The 22256-nt window shown below is 51.3% G+C and overlaps 1 protein-coding gene across 1 annotated transcript in view; it reads right to left on the reverse strand.

Moving 5' to 3' along the window:
- RBFOX2 (RNA binding fox-1 homolog 2) overlaps positions 1–887 on the reverse strand; it is a 320956-nt gene extending 320069 nt beyond the window's left edge. The window contains exon 1 of the mRNA XM_038756331.1: positions 837–887. Within this exon, the coding sequence (XP_038612259.1) occupies positions 837–842 (6 nt within the window). The 5' untranslated portion in view covers positions 843–887. The remainder of the gene's footprint in view (positions 1–836) is intronic.
- Positions 888–22256: the final 21369 nt, after the last annotated feature.

Raw genomic sequence — 22256 nt, forward strand, 5'->3', positions numbered from 1 at the left:
CACAGTAAGCACTCAATAAATACGGTTGATTGATTGACTGATTCCTCTCCCCTTCGTCCCCTTCTCCATCCCCCCATCTTACCTCCTTCCCTTCCCCACAGCACCTGTACATACGCATATATGTTTATACATATTTATTACTCTATTTATTATACTTGTACATATCTATTCTATTCATTTTATTTTATTAGTATGCTTGGTTTTGTTCTCTGCCTCCCCCTTCTAGCCTGTGAGCCCGCTGTTGGGTAGGGACTGCCCCTCTATGTTACCAACTTGTACCTCCCAAGCGCTTAGTCCAGTGCTCTGCACACAGTAAGCGCTCAACAAATACGATCGAATGAATGAATAAATCATCATCATCCTCATCAACCGTATTTATTGAGCGCTTACTGTGTGCAGAGCACTGGACTAAGCGCTTGGGAAGTCCAAGTCGGCAACGTCTAGAGACGGTCCCTACCCAACAGTGGGCTCACAGTCTAAATACGATGTGGCCAACTTGGACTTCCCAAGCGCTTAGTCCAGCGCTCTGCACACAGTAAGCGCTCAATAGAAACGATTGATTGACTGATTTTAGCCCAGTGCTCTGCACAAAGTAAGCGCTCAACAGAAACGATTGATTGACTGATTTTAGTCCAGTGCTCTGCACAAAGTAAGCGCTCAATAGAAACGATTGATTGACTGATTTTAGTCCAGTGCTCTGCACACAGTAAGCGCTCAATAAATACGATTGATTGATTGATTGATTGAGGAGGCTGAGTGTGGGAAGGCCTGCTGGAGGAGGTGAGATTTCAGTAGGGCCTTGAAGGGGGGGAAAGGTCCCCGGGGGAGGTGTTCACCTGCATCCCGGCTGCTTGTGCAGACGCCTCCTCCTCCTCCTCCTCCTCCTCTTCTTCTTCCTCCTCGTCCCGGGTCCTGGGCCTCTTGCCGTGGCCGGGCTGGGCTCCGTCCTCCCCTCCTGCTCCTCCTGCTCCTCCTCCTGCTGCTCCTGCTGCTCCTCCGGGCACCGGCTGCTCCGGCTGCGACTCCCGCTTCATCCCCCGGACGGCAACGCCGGGAACCAGCTCGGCTCCCGGACGATGCACCGGAGCCTCCTCCTCCTCCTCCAGCTGCTGCAGGAGTTGCACGGGCTGCAGCTGCTGCTGCTGCACGGGCTGCACGAGCTGCTGCTGTTGTTGCACGGGCTGCACGAGCTGCTGCTGCTGTTGTTGCACGGGCTGCACGAGCTGCTGCTGCTGCTGCTGCACGGGTTGCAGCTGCTGCACGAGCTGCTGCTGCTGCTGCTGCTGCTGCTGCACGGGTTGCAGCTGCAGCTGCTGCAGCAGCAGGGCCCCCTCCGCCATCCGCCCCCCACGACGCGCGACAGGGCCGAGGCGCCCCGTTTGCAAAGGCGCGCGCACGCGCGTGCGCGTCCGCGCTCACACACACGGACGGGGGAGGGCGCGCGCCCGGGCGCGCGCGCACGCCTCCGCGGGGGGAGGAAGGAGTGGGGGCGTGGCCTGCGCGTGCGCGGGCGGGGGCTACGCGCGCGGGGCGTGGCCGAGGAACGTAGGGGCGTGGCGTATACGTGAGGGGGCGTGGTCTACGCGCGTGGGGCGTGGCCCCTGCGTAAGGGCGTGGTCGACAAACGTGTGGGCGTGGCCTGTGCGGGCGTGGGCTGCGCGTGTGGGCGTGGCCGGCGAACGTAGGGGCGTGGCGTACGCGTGCGGGGGCGTGGTCTACGCGCGTGGGGCGTGGCTGAGGAACATTGGGGCGTGCCCCTGCCTAAGGGGCGTGGTCGACACGCGAGGGGGAGCGCCCAAGGCGCGTGGGGGCGTGGCGGACGTGCGAGCGGTCGTGGGCTACGCGCGTGGGCGTGGCCGAGGACCGTAGGGGCGTGGTCCCTGCGTAAGGGGCGTGGCCGGCACGCGCGGGGCGCGCCCAAGGCGCGTGGGGGCGTGGCTTATGCGGACGGGAGCGTGGACCCTGCGAGAGGGGCGTGGTCTACGCGCGTGGGCGTGGAGGAGGGTCGTTGGGGTGGGGACCCTGCGGGAGGGGCGTGGGCTACGCGCGAGGGCCGTGGCCGAGGAATGTAGGGGCGTGGCCGACACGCGTGGGGCGCACTCTAGGTGCGTGGGGGCGTGGCGTATGCGTGTGGGGGCGTGGTCTACGCGCGTGGGGCGTGGCCATGGAACGTTGGGGCGTGGCTCCTGCGTAAGGGGCGTGGTCGACAAGCGTGGGGCGTGGCCTGTGCGTGCGCGGGCGTGGGCTACGCGTGTGGGCGGGGCCGAGGAACGTAGGGGCGTGGCGTATAGTACGGGGGCGTGGTCTAAGCGCGTGGGGCGTGGCTGAGGAACGTTGGGGCGTGTCCCTGCCTAAGGGGCGTGGTCGACACGCGAGGGGGCGCGCCCAAGGCGCGTGGGGGCGTGGCGTACGTGCGTGCGGCGTGGGCTACGCGCGTGGGCGTGACCGAGGAGCGTAGGGGCGTGGTCCCTGCGTAAGGGGAGTGGCCGGCACGCGCCGGGCGCGCCCAAGGCGCGTGGGGGCGTGGCTTATGCGGACGGGGGCGTGGACCCTGCGAGCGGGGCGTGGCCTACGCGCGTGGGCGTGGAGGAGGGTCGTTGGGGTGGGGACCCTGCGGGAGGGGCGTGGGCTACGCGCGAGGGCCGTGGCCGAGGAATGTAGGGGCGTGGCCGACACGCGTGGGGCGCGCTCTAGGCGCGTGGGGCGTTGCCAAGGAACGTTGGGGCGTGGCCCCTGCGTAAGGGGCGTGGCCGACGACCGCGGGGGCGTGGCCTGCGCGGGCGTGGGCTACGCGTGGGGGCGTGGCCGAAGAGTGTAGGGGCGTGGCGTAGTGTACGGGGCGTGGTCTAAGCGCGTGGGGCGTGGCTGAGGAACGTTGCGGCGTGCCCCTGCCTAAGGGGAGTGGTCGACACGCGAGGGGGCGCGCCCAAGGCGAGTGGGGGCGTGGCGGACGTGCGCGCGGCGTGGGCTACGCGCGTGGGCGTGGCCGAGGACCGTAGGGGCGTGGCCCTTGCGAAAGAGGCGTGGTCGACATGCGTGGGGCGAGCCCAAGGCGCGTGGGGGCGCGGCTTAAGCGAGCGGGGGCGTGGTCTGCACGCGTGGGGCGTGGCCGAGGAACGCAGGGGCGGGGAACGTGCGAGAGGGGCGTGGTCTACGCGCGTGGGCGTGGAGGAGGGTCGTTGGGGCGGGGACCCTGCGGGAGGGGCGTGGTATACGCGCGTGGGCGTGGCCGAGGAAAGCCGACACATGTGGGGCAGGCGCTGGGCGCGTGGGGGCGTGGCTTATTCGTGCGGGGCGTGGTCTACGCGCGTGGGGCGTGGCCGAGGAACGTTGGGAAGTGGCCCCTGCGTAAGGGGCGTGGCCGACACGTGAGCGGGCGCGCCCAAGGCGCGTGGGGGCGTGGCGTACGTGCGCGCTGTCGTGGGCTACGCGCGTGAGCGTGGCCGAGGACCGTAGGGGGGTGGCCCTTGTGAAAGAGGCGTGGTGGATGGGCGTCGCTTATGCGAGCGGAGGCGTGGTCTACACGCGTGGGGGCGTGGCCGAGGAACGTAGGGGCGGGGACCCTGCGAGAGGGGCGTGGTCCACGCGCGTGGGCGTGGCTGAGGGGCGTAGGGGCGTGGCCTCTGCGTGTGGGGACGTGATCCACGCGCGTGGGCCGTGGCCTGTGCGTGCGGGGGCGTGGTCGAGGGACGTGGCCTCCGCGGTAGGGGCGTGGTCTGCACTCGTGGGGCGCGGACAGGGCGCGTGGGGCGCGGCCCATGGGTGAGGGCGTGGCCTACACACGTGGGGGCGCGGCCTCTGCGTACGGGGGCGTGGTCCGTTCGTGGGGGCGTGGTTTGTGCTTGCGGGCGCACGGTGGAGGGGCGTGGCATCTGCGTGTGGGGCGTGGTCTACGAGCGTGGGGCGCGGGCGAGGTTCATACGGGCGTGGCGTCTGCGTGTGGGCGTGGCTTGTGCGTGTGGGTGTGTCCTGTGCGTGTGAGGGTGTGGTCTATACGCGTGGGGCGTGGCCGAGGGATGTAGGGGCGTGGTCCGTGCGTGTGGGGCGTGGTCTGCGCCCATGAGGCGCGGCGGAACCACGCAGGGGCGTGGCCTCTGAATGTGGGGCGGGGGTCTATGCGTGTGGGGCGTGGCCTCTGCCTGTGGGGTGGTCTGTGCGTGTGGGGGCGTGGCCTCTGCGTGCAGGGGCGCGGTTGAGAGGCGTGGAGGAGGGGCGTGGTCAACGCGCGCGGGGCGTGGCCGAGAAACGTAGTGGCGTGACTATGCGTGTGGGGGCGTCGTCGAAGCGCCGATAGCTGATTGGGTGGTGGAATTTAGGGGGGCGTCGTCTAAGCGCCGATAGCTGATTGGGTGGTGGAATTTAGGGGGGCGGGGTCTGGTTCAAGAGGCGGGGCCTTATGCTTCGGGGTGGGGCTTGAGCGACCCGCCGCAGGAGCCGAGAGCTGATTGGGTGGTGGAATTAAAGGGGGCGGAGCCTTATGCTCAGGGGCGGGGCTTGACTGGCCCGCCGCAGGAGCCGAGAGCTGATTGGGTGGCGGAATTAAAGGAGGCGGGGCCTGACTCAAGGGGGCGGGGCCTGCGTGACCGCCCGCGGGAGCCGAGAGCTGATTGGGTGGCGGAGCTTCAGGGGGCGGGGCCTGATGCAGGATGCGGGGCCTGCTCGAACGACCGCGGGAGCCGAGAGCGGATTGGGGGCGGAATTTAAAGGGGCGGAGCCTACGCGACCGGCCGCAAGAGTCGAGAGCTGATTGGGTGGTGGAGTTTAAAGGGGCGGGGCCTGAGCGACGGGCCGCGGGAGCTGATTTGGGGGATGGATTTGAAGGGGCGTGGCCTGATGCAGGGGGCGTGGCCTGCGTGTCCGGCCGCGGGAGCCGACAGCTGATTGGGTGGCTTTGTTAAAAGAGGGTGGGGCCTGATGCAGGGGGCGGGTTGTACATATTTATTACTCTATTCATTTATTTATTTATTTGTTTATTTTACTTGTACATTTCTATCCTACTTATTTTATTTTGTTGGTATGTTCGGTTCTGTTCTCTGTCTCCCCCTTTTAGACTGTGAGCCCACTGTTGGGTAGGGACTGTCTCTATGTGATGCCAATTTGTACTTCCCAAGCGCTTAGTACAGTGCTCTGCACATAGTAAGCGCTCAATGAATACGATTGATGATTGATTGATTGATTGATTGGGGGATGGCGTTGAAGGGGCGGGGCCTGTTACAACGGGGGCGGCCTGATGCAAGGGGCGGGGCCTGTGCGACCAACTGCAGGAGCCGAGAGCTGATTGGGCGGTGGAGTAAAAGGGGGCGGGGACTGAAGCAAGGGGCGGGGCCTGCGCTGCCAGCCACGGGAGCTGATTGGGGGAATGGCGTTGAAGGGGCGGGGCCTGTTGCCAAGGGCGCGGCCCGTTGCCAAGGGCGGGGCCGTTGCTAAGGGCGGGCCCCGTTGCCAAGGGCGGGCCTGGTACCCAAGGCCCAGGCCTGAGGGTCTCGCCCAACTGGGCGAACAAGGAAGGCGAGCGGAGCTGAACCACAGAGGCAGTGTGGGCTCGTGGACAGAGCCTGGGCCTGAGAGTCCAGAGGCCCTGAGTTCGAATCCCGCCCCCGCCACTCGTCTACAGTGCGACCATGTCGAAGTCACTTCACTTCTCCGGGCCTCAGTTCCCTCATCTGGGAAATGGGGATGAAGATGATGATGATGGCATGTGTTAAGCGCTTACTGTGTGCCCAGCAGTATTCATTCAGTCATTCATTCAGTGGTACTTATTGAGCACTGTACTAAGCGCTTGGGAAGTACAAATTGTATATATGTTGCCAATTTGTGCTTCCCAAGCGCTTAGTACAGTGCTCTGCACATAGTAAGCGCTCAATAAATACGATTGATGATGATGATGATGATGAAGTTGGCAATATATAGAGACGGTCATTCATTCAATCATATTTATTGAGCGCTTTACTGTGTGCGGAGCACTGTACTAAACGCTTGGGAAGGACAAGTTGGCAACATCTAGAGACGGTCCCTACCCAACAGCGGGCTCACAGTCTAGAAGGGGGAGACAGACAACAAAACAAAACATATTAACAAAATAAAATAAATAGAATAGATATGTACAAGTAAAATACATAAATACTATATCTTGCCAATTTGTACTTCCCAAGCGCTTAGTGCACTGCTCTGCACACAGTAAGCACTCAATAAATACGATTGAATGAATGAATGATAATCAAGCACTTAGTACAGTGCTCTGCACACAGTAAGCGCTCAATAAATGTGATTAATTGATTAATAAAAATGATGGTATTAAGCGCTCACTATGTGCCGAGCACTATTCTAAGCGCTGAGGTAGATACAAGGTCATCAGGTTGTCCCACGGGGGGCTCACAGTCTCAATCCCCATTTTACAGATGGGGGAACTGAGGCACAGAGAAGTTAAGTGACTTGCCCAAGATCACCCAGCAGACAAGTGACGGAGCAGGGATTTCATCATCACCAAGCGCTCTACACACAGTAAGCAGAGAAGCACCGTGGCTCAGTGGAAAGAGCCTGAGCTTTGGAGTCAGAGGTCACGAGTTCGAATCCCGCTCCGCCACATGTCTGCTGTGTGACCTTGGGCAAGTCACTTGACTTCTCTGTGCCTCAGTTACCTCATATGTAAAATGGGGATTAAGACTGTGAGCCCGCTGTTGGGTAGGGACCGTCTCTAGATGTTGCCAACTTGGACTTCCCAAGCACTTAGTCCAGTGCTCTGCACACAGTAAGCGCTCAATAAATACGATTGGATGAATGAACCCGGGTCCTTCTGACTCCCCGGGCCTGTGCACACTAGAGGGGCTGGAATTGCAGTCCAATCAGTGGTATGTGGTTCTCTATAGTTGGGCAGTGAGAGCCCCCCAAAAGCTGCCGAAGGGTGTAACGATCTGCTACTGCGGCCGCTTGACAATCAATCCATCAATCGATCATATTTATTGAGCGCTTACTGTGTGCAGAGCACTGTACTAACCGCTTGGGAACATATAGAGACGGTCCCTACCCAACAGCGGGCTCACAGTCTAGAAGGGGGAGACAGAGAACAAAACAAAACAGATTCATTCATTCATTCAATCGTATTTATTGAGCGCTTACTGTGTGCAGAGCACTGGACTAAGCCTTTGGGAAGTCTAAGTTGGCACCATATAAAGACAGTCCCTACCCAACAGTGGGTTCACAGTCTAGAAGGAGTAACCGTGCACCCCGTCATCCCCGCAAGTCACCGCACCGGTTGTTTTTTCAGTTGTAAGCGCTCAATAAATACGATTGATTGATTGATTCTAGACCGTAAGCTCGTCATGGGCAGGGAATGTGTCTGTTTATTGTTGTATTGCGCTCTCCCAAGAGATTAGTACAGTGTTCTGCAAACAGCAAGTGCTCAATAAATACGATTCAATCAATCAATCAATTGTATTTATTGAGCGCTTACTTTGTGCAGAGCACTGTAGTAAGCGCTTGGGAAGTCCAAGTTGGCAACATATAGAGACGGTCCCTACCCAACAGTGGGCTCACAGTCTTAAAGGGGGAGACAGAGAACAAAACCAAATAGATTCATTCATTCATTCAATCGTATTTATTGAGTGCTTACTGTGTGCAGAGCACTGTACTAAGCACTTGGGAAGTCCAAGTTGGCACCATATACAGTCCCTACCCAACAGCGGGCTCACAGTCTAGAAGGGGGAGACAGACAACAAAACAAAACATATTCATTCATTCATTCATTCAATAGTATTTATTGAGCGCTTACTGTGTGCAAAGCACTGGACTAAGCGCTTGGGAAGTCCAAGTTGGCAACATATAGAGACGGTCCCTACCCAACAGTGGGCTCACAGTCTAGAAGGGGGAGACAGAGAACAAAACAAAACAGATTCATTCATTCATTCATTCGTATTTATTGAGCGCTTACTGTGTGCAGAGCACTGGACTAAGCGCTTGGGAAGTCCAAGTTGGCAACATCTAGAGACAGTCCCTACCCAACAGTGGGCTCACAGGCTAGAAGGGGGAGACGGAGAACAAAACAAAACATTCATTCATTCATTCAATCGTATTTATTGAGCGCTTACTGTGTGCAGAGCACTGGACTAAGTGCTTGGGAAGTCCAAGTTGGCAACATAGAGAGACGGTCCCTACCCAACAGTGGGCTCACAGTCTAGAAGAGGGAGACGGAGAACAAAACCAAACATATTAATTGATTCATTCATTCATTCAATCGTATTTATTGAGCTCTTACTGTGTGCAGAGCACTGTACTAAGCGCTTGGGAACGTATAGAGACGGTCCCTACCCAACAGCGGGCTCACAGTCTAGAAGGGGGAGACAGAGAACAAAACAAAACAGATTCATTCATTCATTCATTCATTCAATCGTATTTATTGAGCGCTTACTGTGTGCAGAGCGCTGGACTAAGCGCTTGGGAAGTCCAAGTTGGCAACATCTAGAGACGGTCCCTACCCAACAGTGGGCTCGCAGTCTAGAAGGGGGAACCGTGCACCCCGTCATCCCCGCAACTCACCGCACCGATTGTTTTTTCCTGATTTCGGCCCCGGCTCTGCAGGGGTGAAACGGGACAAGGAAGATTCAGATGCCGGTGGTATCAAATATTCCTTTCCGCATCAGATATTTGAGCCATCTATAAGACCGTGTGGAAAATACAACTGAGGCTTCTTCCTCTTGGCTGGGTCATCACAACACTATGTTAGGAAATATTTGGACAGCGTTAACAGCCATTGGAAAACGTTTAGTACATATTTACTATTCTTTTTATTTTGCTAATGATGTGCATGGAGCTTTAATTCTATTTGTTCTGACGATTTTGACACCTGTCTACAGGTTTCGTTGTCTGTCTCCCCCTTCTAGACTGTGAGCCCGTTGTTGGGTAGCAACCGTCTCTATATCAATCAATCAATCGTATTTATTGAGCGCTTACTGTGTGCAGAGCACTGGACTAAGCGCTTGGGAAGTACAAGTCGGCAACATAGAGAGACGGTCCCTACCCAACAGTGGGCTCACAGTCTCTATATGTTGACGACTTGGACTTCCCAAGCGCTTAGTCCAGTGCTCTGCACACAGTAAGCGCTCAATAAATGCGATTGAACGAATGAATGAATAAATTCTGTGCAGAGCACTGTACTGGAAGCCTTTTTCAGCCCATTCTGCCCCTGACTCCCATAGATTTTGAGAGCTGGGTGTGACAGGCAGGATCTCTTGAACGGATAGATCATCATCATCATCATCATCATCATCATCATCAATCGTATTTATTGAGCGCTTACTATGTGCAGAGCACTGTACTAAGCGCTTGGGAAGTACAAATTGGCAACATATAGAGACGGTCCCTACCCAACAGTGGGCTCACAGTCTAAAAGGGGGAGACAGAGAACAAAACCAAGCATACTGGACACACCGCTTCTGATTAATGTCGTGACTCAGTAGAAAGAGCCCGGGCTTTGGAGTCAGAGGTTGTGGGTTCAAATCCTGGCTCTGCCAATTGCCAGCTGGGTGACTCTGGGCAAGTCACTTCACTTCTCTGGGCCTCAGTTCCCTCATCTGTAAAATGGGGATTAAGACTGTGAGCCCCACGTAGGATGACCTGATCACCTTGTACCCTCCCCAGTGCTTAGAACAGTGCTTTGCACATAGTAAGAGCTTAATAAATGCCATCATTATTATTATTATTATTACTTGGAGTCAGAGGTCATGGGTTCAAACCTCCCCAGTGCTTAGAACAGTGCTTTGCACATAGTAAGTGTTTAATAAATGTCATTATAAAAAAAAAATCCCAGCTCCGCCAGTTGTCAGCTGTGTGACCTTGGGCAAGTCACAACTTCTCTGGGCCTCAGTTCCCTCATCTGTAAAATGGGGATTAAGACTGTGAGCCCCACGTGGGATGACCTGATCACCTTGTACCCTCCCCAGCGCTTAGAACAGTGCTTTGCACATAGTCAGAGCTCAATAAATGCCATCATTATTATTATTATTATTACTTGGAGTCAGAGGTCATGGGTTCAAACCTCCCCAGTGCTTAGAACAGTGTTTTGCACATAGTAAGCGTTTAATAAATGTCATTATAAAAAAAAAATCCCAGCTCCGCCACTTGTCAGCTGTGTGACCTTGGGCAAGTCACAACTTCTCTGGGCCTCAGTTCCCTCATCTGTAAAATGGGGATTAAGACTGTGAGCCCCACGTGGGATGACCTTATCGCCTTGTACCCTCCCCAGAGCTTAGAACAGTGCTTTGCACATAGTAAGTGCTTAATACATGCCATCATTATTATTATTATTACTTGGAGTCAGAGGTCATGGGTTCAAACCTCCCCAGCGCTTAGAACAGTGCTTTGTACATAGTAAGCGCTTAATAAATGTCATTATAAAAAAAAAATCCCTGGCTCCGCCAACTGTCAGCTGTGTGACCTTGGGCAAATCACTTCACTTCTCTGGGCCTCAGTTCCCTCATCTGTAAAATAGGGATGAAGACTGTGAGCCCCCTGTGGGACCACCTGATCACCTTCTATCCTCCCCAGCACTTAGAACAGTGCTTTGCACATAGTAAGCGCTTAATAAATGTCATTATATTAAAAAAATCCCAGCTCCGCCAACTGTCAGCTGTGTGACATTGGGCAAGTCACTTCACTTCTCTGGGCCTCAGTTCCCTCATCTGTAAAATAGGGATGAAGACTGTGAGCCCCCCGTGGGGCCACCTGATCACCTTCTATCCTCCCCAGCGCTTAGAACAGTGCTTTGCACATAGTAAGCGCTTAATAAATGTCATTATAAAAAAAAAAATCCCAGCTCCGCCAACTGTCAGCTGTGTGACGTTGGGCAAGTCACTTCACTTCTCTGGGGCTCAGTTCCCTCATCTGTAAAATGGGGGTGAAGACTGTGAGCCCCCCGTGGGACCACCTGATCATCTTCTATCCTCCCCAGTGCTTAGAACAGTGCTTTGCACATAGTAAGCGCTTAACAAATCTACTTCCTAAGCGCTTAGTACAGTGCTCTGCACACAGTGAGGGCTCAATAAATACGATTGAATGAACAAATGCCATCATTGTTATCATTATTATTAAATCTCTCAGTGCAAACGTGCAACAAAATGCCCTGCCCAGTGCTTTGCAGATTCCTTCTAGAATAATAATAATTATTATTATGGCATTTGTTACGCGCTTACTATGTGCAAAGCACTAAGAACACACAAGAGCCCGGGCTTTGGAGTCAGAGGTCAGGGGTTCAAATCCCGGCTCTGCCACTTGTCAGCTGTGTGACTTTGGGCAAGTCCCTTCATTTCTCTGTGCCTCAGTTCCCACATCTGTGAAATGGGGATTAAGACGGTGAGCCCCCCGTGGGACAACATGATCACCTTGTAACCTCCCCAGCGCTTAGAACAGTGCTTTGCACATAGTGAGCGCTTAATAAATGCCATCATAAAAAAAAACAAAAACGTGCGGACACACATAAACAAAACACCGAAACTGATGTGCTGATAAATGCGTGCTCCACTCTTGATATTATTCATCTTAATAAGTATTTTTTGGGGTGCCCGCAGCACTGGCTGCTATACACCCCGCTGTTGGGTGACAAGTCACAGTCGGGAGGAAAGCCGACACATTCAAGTATGAAAAACGGTGAGAGTTTCAGAGCTAATTCTAAAACAACCCCAACTTACCCTGTGCAGGAAAAACTCAGCTAAATCAGTGTTTCTTGGCAGAGAAGGGGTGGGAAAGACGAGAGAGAGGGGAAAGGAAAAGGTGGGAGGGAGGAAAAGTGGGAGAGGGGAAAAGATGGAGAGGAGGAAGAGAGGGAACGGCGGCTCTGGGGATGCGCAGAGGAAGTTTTGAACGATTCCCAGGGACCGAAATGATAAAAACCTCTGAGCAGTTGTTTGGTGGTGATGGAAAGGCTCCTTGAATTTAAAAGAACAGGCCCCTTCTCCCCCTCTGAGCTTTCTCCCTACCGTCTCCTTCTCAGCCTTTAATGCCAAATCCATAACAAGATCTGCCGCCCTCCAAACAGCTGTTTGGGATCAGTGGCGCCAGAGAGGAGTCTTCCAGACTTTTTCCATTTTTTTTCCTTCATTTCAAGGCGCTCTGTTGGAGAAGCAGGGGGAAGACGAGTCTGCAGGGATCAGTCGGCGAACTTATTGGAGCGCCACTGCCCTAGATTCTCTCCAGCTCAGGATCTCTGCAAGAGACAAATTGCTATATCATCAATCGTCTTTATTGAGGGCTTAAGAGCACTGTACTAAGCGCTTGGGAAGTACCAGCGCTTAGAACAGTGCTTTGCACATAGTAAGCGCTTAACAAATACCAATATTATTATTATTATTACAAGTTGGCAACATATAGAGACAGTCCCTACCCAACAGTGGGCTCACAGTCTAAAAGTTCAAGGCTTCAAACATGTGGCTCGAATACGATATAGAGAGATAGATGGACAGCTAGAGAGAGAGGTAGGTAGATTAGATCGATCAATCCATCAATCAATCAATCAGTTGTATTTATTGAGCGCTTACTGTGTGCAGAGCACTGTACTAAGCGCTTGGGAAGTACAAGTTGGCAACATATAGAGACGGTCCCTACCCAACAGTGGGCTCACAGTCTAAAAGTTCAAGGCTTCAAACATGTGGCTCGAATACGATATAGAGAGATAGATGGACAGCTAGAGAGAGAGGTAGGTAGATTAGATCGATCAATCCATCAATCAATCAATCAGTTGTATTTATTGAGCGCTTACTGTGAGCAGAGCACTGTACTAAGCGCTTGGGAAGCACAAGTTGGCAACATGTAGAGACGGTCCCTACCCAGCAGTGGGCTCACAGTCTAGAAGGGGGAGAAGATAGATGGATGGATGGATGGATGGATAGATAATAATAGCAGCATGGCTCAGTGGAAAGAGCCCGGGCTTTGGAGTCAGAGGTCATGGGTTCAAATCCCGGCTCCGCCACATGTCTGCTGTGTGACCTTGGGCAAGTCACTTCACTTCTCTGAGCCTCAGTTACCTCATCTGTAAAATAGGGATTCATTCATTCATTCAATCGTATTTATTGAGCGCTTACTGTGTGCAGAGCACTGGACTAAGCTCTTGGGAAGTACAAGTTGGCAACATATACAGACAGTCCCTACCCAACAGCGGGCTCACAGTCTAGAAGGGGGAGACAGAGAACAAAACAAAACATATTAACAAATCAACAAAATAAAATAAATAGAATAAATATAAACAAATAAAATAAATAGAGTAATAAATACGTACAAACATATATACATATATACAGGTGCTGTGGGGAGGGGAAGGAGGTAAGGTGGGGGGATGGGGAGGGGGAGGAGGAGGAGAGGAAGGAGGGGGTTCAGTCTGGGAAGGCCTCCTGGAGGAGGTGAGCTCTCAGTAGGGCTTTGAAGTTGTTTTTTTAAGCACTTAATAAGTGTTATTATTATTATTATTATTATTATTATTATTAAAATCCCACATTGGATTAAGACTGTGAGCCCCACGTGGGACAACTTGATCACCTTGTATCCCCCCCAGCGCTTAGAGCAGTGCTCTGCACATAGTAAGCGCTTAACAAATGCCATCATTATTATTATTATGATAGATAGATAAGATAGATAGATGATAGAGATAGAGATAGATAGATATAGATAGATAGATAGATATAGATAGATAGGTAGATAGATAGATGATAGATAGATAGATAGATAGATAGATAGATAGATGTAGTCAAAAAATGGATAGATAGATAGATAGATAGATGTAGTCGAAAAATGGATAGATAGATACATAGATAGATAGATAGATAGATAGATAGATAGATAGATAGATAGATAGATGTGGTCGAAAAATGGAGGGTCTAAAGGGAATCTCTAAATTCCCGTCTCCCTAATCGATGAAAGAAATGAGCACTATTCACAGACACTTCCAACTCCGCCTCTTGATTGACGTTAAAAAGCTGTGGAAAATGTACCCTTAAGTTCGAGGGAAGAGAAGGAAGAAGCAGAAACCGGCTCCTGACACGTGGCAGGCAGGTCTTCTGTATCAGCTTTAGATGGTAATAAGAAACTGAATAAGGAGAAACACATATTTAAAACTTCATTACTACTGTAAAACCTGCTCTCCCAGACACAAGCCTGGTGTATTGACTTAGGCATCCTTTTTTTTCACTTTGCCAATAAAGTTATGGAAATCGGTTTTCGCCTAGAAGTTCCCATCCTGCCAATCATTTCACCCGCTTGGTGTAATTAGCCTTTAGCTTGATTTTGGTTGGATCCGTTGGGGGATGATAACAGGGTCCTGAGTTGGTGTTTTCCTTCAGTGAAATCATTAGATCGTTTAGTGTTTTCAGTGACTATTTTGTGCATTGTCTTCCAGTGTTTGGAATTTCCTTAAATTAGAGGGCAAGGAGGGGATGGTAGGCTATCTCCCCTTCAGACTGCAGTCCTAACATAATGCCCCCTTCCCTTCTGCGTGCCTCCCAGAACTTGTCTGTCAACAAAACAGGACTCTTCTGGTGAAAAACTAGGAAGTCTAAGGTAGGAGCAGTGATCCTTATCAGGATTTCATTAGTTCTGAGCTTTGGGGAGATGCCACTAGAAGACCAGGTTGCCACCTGTCCGCCGCGTGACCTCGGGCGAGTCACTTCACTTCTCTGGGCCTCAGTTACCTCATCTGGAAAATGGGGAGGAAGACTGTGTGCCCCATGTGTAGATGTGGACTGTGTCCTACTTTGTATCTACTCGCATGGCTCAGTGGAAAGAGCACGGGCTTGGGAGTCAGAGGTCATGGGTTCAAATGCCGGCTCTGACACTCTTCAGCCGTGTGACTTTGGGCCAGTCACTTCACTTCTCTGGGCCTCAGTTCCCTCATCTGTATAATGGGGATTAATGTGAGCCCCCCGTGGGACAACCTGATCACCTTGTAACCTCCCCAGCGCTTAGAACAGTGCTTGGCACATAGTAAGCGCTTAATAAATGCCATCATTATTATTATTATTATTCTCTGTGCCTCAGTAACCTCATCTGTCAAATGGGGATTAAGACTGTGAGCCCCACGTGGGACAACCTAATCACCTTATATCCTCCCCAGTGCTTAGAACAGTGCTTTGCACATAGCACTTAACAATCAATCAGTCGTATTTATTGAGCGCTTACTGTGTGCAGAGCACTGTACTAAGCGCTTGGGAAGTACAAGTTGGCAACATCTAGAGACGGTCCCAACCCAACAGTGGGCTCACAGTCTAGAAGGGGGAGACAGAGAACAAAACCAAACATACTAACAAAATAAAATAAATAGAATAGATATGTACAAGTAAAATAAACAGAGTAATAAATCCGTACAAACATATATACATATATACAGGTGCTGTGGGGAAGGGAAGGAGGTAAGGTGGGGGGGAAGGAGAGGGGGAAGAGGGGGAGAGGAAGGAGGGGGCTCAGTCTGGGAAGGCCTCCTGGAGGAGGTGAGCTCTCAGTAGGGCTTTGAAGGGAGGAAGAGAGGGTCTTGAAGGGAGGAAGAGAGAACAAATGCCATTATTATTATTATTATTATTATTATTATTATTATTATTATTATTACTCCAGCGCTTAGAAGAGTGTCTGGCATATACACATAGTAAAAACTCAACAAATATCAAAAAAAAAACCTCCAAAACTTCCCCACCCTAGGCCCCAGCATACACACTGAGGTTGAAAAGCAATGCCTATTCATTACTGATTTACTCGAGCAAAGTCAGTGATCCCCCAAAACGGCAGTGCAGCCGACAACTGTAAATGTCACGTTACAAGGCTAAAACAAGGCCTCAGAACAGCTGAAGAACATCTTCTTCAGAGTTGGAAAGGTCTGGCCTGTTCCTGGGACCTGTCACAGCAAACCGAAGCGGTAAACATTCACATTTCCCCCCTACCCAAACTTTAGACGCAGGCAGTTTGAAAACTTTCATTTGGTGCACCTTCTCTGCCCTCCTAATGTACCGTTTCTTCCTCTCTCTGGAACACTGGCACCGTCTTCACGGTCCAAAGTTTGGGGCGGATTTTCCACCGAGAGAAACATCTACGCCCACCGAAAGGAAGGGGTGGAAATGTTTTGAAAATGTGGGGCCGTTTGAACCGTCCCGAAGGAAACGTTTGTTTTGGCCGGATCTCTGATCCTTTCAGAAACGATTGCTGCCCGGACTGACGTTTCCCCTTTGTGAGCCAACGATCCGTCCGTAAAGATGAAATCGTGGCTTTCCTGAAGAAAATCCTTGTCCGGGTAGTTTCGCCTCACCGAATTCCCGATGCAAAATGGGCTGGCCTTGTTGGACGAGGCTTACTCAAAGAAGCGCTTGAGCACAACTCCTTCGAGATCCAAGGATCCATGCCAATAGCTTTCACCTCAAATCATTCCCCGGACTTTCCCTTAAACTCCATCCTCTCGGTCAGGAAAAGGAAGAAGCGACTTGCCTCAGTGAAGCAGCCTGGCTCAGTGGAAAGAGCCCGGGCTTTGGAGTCAGAGGTCAGGGGTTCAAATCCCGGCTCTGCCAATTGTCAGCTGGGTGACTTGGGGCAAGTCACTTCACTTCTCTGGGCCTCAGTTCCCTCTTCTGTAAAATGGGGATTAAGACTGTGAGCCCCCCGTGGGACAACCTGATCACCTTGTAACCTCCCCAGCACTTAGAACAGTGCTTTGCACATAGTAAGCGCTTAATAAATGCCATTATTATTATTATTAATAGCACACGGATCTGGGAGTCCGAAGGACCCAGGTTCTAATCCTGGCTCCGCCACTTAATAATAATAATAATAATAATGGCTTTTATTAAGCGCTTACTATGTGCAAAGCACTGTTCTAAGCGCTGGGGCAGTTATGAGGTGATCAGGTTGTCCCACAGGGGGCTCACAGTCTTAATCCCCATTTTACAGATGAGGGAACTGAGGCACAGAGAAGTTAAGCGACTTGCCCAGAGTCACCCAGCTGGCAATTGGCAGAGCCGGGATTCGAACCCGTGACCTCTGACTCCAAAGCCCGGGCTCTTTCCCTTGAGCCACGCTGCTTCTTGACTGCCGGGTGACCTTGGTTAAGTCACTTCACTTCTCTGGGCCTCAGTTACCTCATCTGTAAAACAGGAATTGAGATTGTGAGCCTCATGGGGCACAGGGGCCGCGTCATCATCATCATCATCATCATCATCATCATCATCAATTGTATTTATTGAGCGCTTACTGTGTGCAGAGCACTGTACTAAGCGCTTGGGAAGTACAAGTTGGCAACATATAGAGACAGTCCCTACCCAACAGTGGGCTCACAGTCTAAAAGAGCTTTAAAAGAACATCCACCCTGATGAGCTTGTATCTCCCCCAGAGCTTAGTATAGTGCCTGCTACGCAGTAAGTGCTTGACAAATACCATTAAAAAAAAGATAAATACCATAAAAAAAGGACACTCTATCCCATCTGTCAGTGTTATAACTGTAATTTAATCTTAGTGTTCAGGGCAAGAAAGAACGCTTGTGATCCTCACCAACGACATGGGTGTTTGGCATCCATCCCCCCATCTTACCTCCTTCCCTTCCTCACAGCACCTGTATATATGTATATATGTTTGTACATATTTATTACTCTATTTATTTATTTATTTTACTTGTACATATCTATTCTATTTATTTTATTTTGTTAGTATGTTTGGTTTTGTTCTCCGTCTCCCCCTTTTACACTGTGAGCCCACTGTTGGGTAGGGACTGTCTCTATATGTTGCCAACTCGTACTTCCCAAGCGCTTAGTCCAGTGCTCTGCACACAGTAAGCGCTCAATAAATATGATTGATTGATTGATTGGCAGGCAAGCTGGCCTTTCGTCGCCCTGGGTAGTGATTCTGCTCCTTTAACTGCCCCTTTATTCATTCATTCTTTCATTCAATCGTATTTATTGAGCACTTACTGTGTGCAGAGCACTGGACTAAGCGCTTGGGAAGTACAAGTTGGCAACAGAGACAGTCCCTAATATAAATAAGATGAAATACAAATAAACAGACATCACTACAAAGAAATAAATGACAGATGTGGACATAAGTGGTGTGGGGCTGGGACGGGGGAAGGCCAAAGGGAGAGAGTCAGGGCGACTCAGAAGGGAGGGGGAGATGAGGAAAAGCGGGGCTTAGGCTGGGAAGGCCTCTTGGAGGTGATGGGCCTTCAGGAAGGCTTTGAAGGAGGCGGGGAATAATAATAATAATAATAATAATAATAACAATAATAATAATAATAATAATGGCATTTATTAAGCGCTTACTATGTGCAAAGCACTGTTCTAAGCGCTGGGGAGGTTACAAGGTGATCAGGTTGTCCCACGGGGGGCTCACAATCTTAATCCCCATTTTACAGATGAGGGAACTGAGGCCCAGAGAAGTGAAGTGACTTGCCCAAAGTCACACAGCTGACAATTGGCGGAGCCAGGATTCGAACCCATGACCTCTGACTCTAAAACCTGGGCTCTTTCCACTGAGCCAAGCTGCTTCCCTTCCCTGGTCTGAGCCCAGAACTGGGTGCTCCCTTTCAGCTCTTGCAAAACAGAAACACATAGACAACAATAATAATAATTGGAAGTGCTTAACAGCGTGCCTCAGTGGAAAGAGCATGGGCTTGGGAGTCAGAGGTCATGGGTTCTAATCCCGGCTCCCCCACGTGTCTGCTGTGTGACCTTGGGCGAGTCACTTAACTTCTCTGAGCTTCGGTTACCTCATCTGTAAAATGGGAATGAAGACTGTGAGTCCCATGTGGGACAACCTCCTCACCTTGTATCTCCCCTAGTGCTTAGAACAGTGCTTTGCACATAGTAAGCGCTTAACGAATGCTATTATCATTATTATTATTATTATTATTATTATTATTAACAAATACAATAATAATAATTAAAGCACGCACTGTGTGCCAGGCCCTATATTAAGTGCTGGGGTCAAAACACGCTCACCGGGTTACACACAGTCCCTGTCGCACAAAGGGCTCGCAGTCTTAATCCCCATTTTCCAGATGAAGGAACTGAGGTACAGAGAAGTGAAGTGACAGAGACAAGTGGCAGAGCGGGGATTCGAACCCAGGTCCTTCTAACTCCCAGGCCCGAGCTCTGTCCACTAAGCCATGCTGCGAATAATAATAATAATAATCATAATAATAATGGCATCTATTAAGCACTTACTATGTGCAAAGCACTGTTCTAAGCACTGGGGAGGTTACAAGGTGATCAGGTTGTCCCTGAGGGAGCTCACAGTCTTCATCCCCATTTTACAGATGTGGTAACTGAGGCCCAGAGAAGTGAAGTGACTTGACCAAAGTCACCCAGCTGACAATTGGCGGAGCCGGGATTTGAACCCATGACCTCTGACTCCAAAGCCGGGGTTCTTTCCACTGAGCCACGCTGCTTCTCAATGACATCACACCCATTAATCCAAGCACCAGCTTGATGGGATGAGGTCACAGGCACCATTTCATGCTGCTGCCCGGATTATCTTTGTCCAGAAACGCTCTGGGCATGTTATTCCCCTCCTCAAAAATCTCCAGTGGCTACCAATCAATCTGCGCATCAGGCAGAAACTCCTCACCCTGGGCTTCCAGGCTGTCCATCCATCCCCTCGCCCCCTCCTCCCTCACCTCCCTTCTCTCCTTCTCCAGCCCAGCCCGCACCCTCCGCTCCTCTGCCACCGCTAATCTCCTCACCGTTAGGCCTCGTTCTCGCCTGTCCCACCATCGACCCCTGGCCCACGTCCTCCCCCGGGCCATGGAATACCCTCCCTCTGCCCACCCGCCAAGCTAGCTCTCTTCCTCCCTTCAAGGCCCTACTGAGAGCTCACCTCCTCCAGGAGGCCTTCCCACACTGAGCCCCTTCCCCCCTCTTCCCCTCGTCCCCCTCTCCATCCCCCCATCTTACCTCCTTCCCTTCCCCACAGCACCTGTATATATGTACATATGCTTGTACATATTTATTACCCTATTTATTTATTTATTTTACTTGTACATCTCTATTCTATTTATTTTATTTTGTTAGTATGTTTGGTTTTGTTCTCTGTCTCCCCCTTTTGGACCGTGAGCCCGCTGTTGGGTAGGGACTGTCTCTAGATGTTGCCAATTTGTACTTCCCAAGCGCTTAGTACAGTGCTCTGCACATAGTAAGCGCTCAATAAATACGATTGATGACTTTGGGGAAGTTGGTCGAGTCCACATGTTTCTCGGGGAAACCCCTGACCCTCCCCGCACTTCCTCCTAAGCTTTTGCAGCCCCTGCCGCCCCCGCCCGACCCACCCCTCCAAGTCTGGGTGAAGTCTATCACAGCAGCAAAACTAGGCTGAAGGAGGGAGACTAGGAACAGAAAATGACACTTCAGACATACTCTTCCCTCCTTTGAATCAATCAATCATATTTATTGAGCACTTACTGTGTGCAGAGCACTGTACTAAGCGCTTGGGAAGTACAAGTTGGCAACATAAGCCTTATTGAAGGCACATCTCTTCCAAGAATCCTTCCCTGACTAAGCCCTCCTTTCCACGTCTCCCACTCCCTCCTGGGTCGCCCTGACTTGCTCCTTTTATTCACCCCCGTCCCAGCCCCACAGCACTTTTGTCCACACCTGTAATTGATCTATATTAATGTCTTTCTCCTCCTTTCAAATGTAAGCTCATTTTGGGCAGGGAATACGTCTAAGTGCTTGAGAGTACAATATACTTGTCCCGTCATCAATCAATCATATTTATTGAGCGCTTAGTGTGTGCAGAGCACTGTACTAAGCGCTTGGGAAGTACAAGTCGGCAACATATAGAGACATTCCCTACCCAACAGCGGGCTCACAGTCTAGAAAGGGGAGACAGAGAACAAAACCAAACATACTAACAAAATAAAATAAATAGAATAGATATGTACAAGTAAGATAAATAAATAGAGTAATAAATATGTACAAACATACATACATATATACAGGTGCTGTGGGGAAGGGAAGGAGGTAAGGTGGAGGGGGAAGAGGGGGAGAGGAAGGAGGGGGCTCAGTGTGGGAAGGCCTCCTGGAGGAGGTGAGCTCTCAGTAGGGCCTTGAAGGGAGGAAGAGAGCTAGCTTGGCGGATGGGCAGAGGGATTGGGGGCATTCCAGGCCAGGGGGAGGATGTGGGCCGGGGGTCGATGGCGGGACAGGCGAGAACGAGTCATCTCCGACTCCATGGACACAGCGACGCCATGGACACATCTCTCCCAGAATGTCCCACCTCTATCTGCCATCATCCTGGTAGTGTATCCATGGAGTTTTCTGAGTAAAAATACGGACGAGGTTTACCATCGCTTCCTTCCGCGCAGTCAACTCGAGGCTCCGCACTCGACTCTCTCCCACGCCGCCGCTGCCCAGCACGGGCGAGTTTTGACTTGTAGCGGATTGCCTCCCATCATCATCATCATCAATCGTATTTATTGAGTGCTTACTGTGTGCAGAGCACTGTACTAAGCGCTTGGGAAGTACACGTTGGCAACATGTAGAGACAGTCCCTACCCAACAGTGGGCTTACAGTCTAAAAGGGGGAGACAGAGAACAAAACTCCCACTCACTAGCTACTGCCCAAGCTAGGAATGGAATGGGTAGGCCTCTTCTTGACTCTCCCTCCCGTAGTCGAGACTGGTGGAGGACTGGAAACTCTCCCGTTGCGACCCTGAGAGGAGACAGAGTGGGTAAACAGGATCCCTGCCCTCAGAGAGCTAACGGCCTCTCATTTGCCAAGCAGGTTTTCCATTCCTTTGGCTGCCCCTTGCTTTGTTTGGCCCTGCCACCCGTCTCCAGAGAAGCAGCCTTCCAACCCCACGCGATCATCATCATCATCAATCGTATTTATTGAGCGCTTACTATGTGCAGAGCACTGGACTAAGTGCTTGGGAAGTACAAATTGGCAACATATAGAGACAGTCCCTACCCAACAGTGGGCTCACAGTCTAAAAGGGGGAGACAGAGAACAAAACCAAACGTACTAACGAAATAAAATAAATAGAATAGATAGGTACAAGTAAAATAAATAAATAAATAAATAGGGTAATAAATATGTACAAACATATATACATATATGCAGGTGCTGTGGGGAAGCAATCTGTGGATGGGCAGTTTGCTCCTCCTCCCACCCCAACCCACTAATCTGCGCTGATTTCCCGTCCAAGAGTGATGTTACTGAGCATTTCTCACAAGTGATAATGAGCCACTCGGAGAGGCTGAAGATGAACCCCGCTTGACTCTGCAGACGTCACAGACAAACATATGACATCAAGT

The sequence above is a fragment of the Tachyglossus aculeatus genome, chromosome 14, assembly GCF_015852505.1.
Source record: "Tachyglossus aculeatus isolate mTacAcu1 chromosome 14, mTacAcu1.pri, whole genome shotgun sequence".
NCBI classification, from domain to species: domain Eukaryota; kingdom Metazoa; phylum Chordata; class Mammalia; order Monotremata; family Tachyglossidae; genus Tachyglossus; species Tachyglossus aculeatus.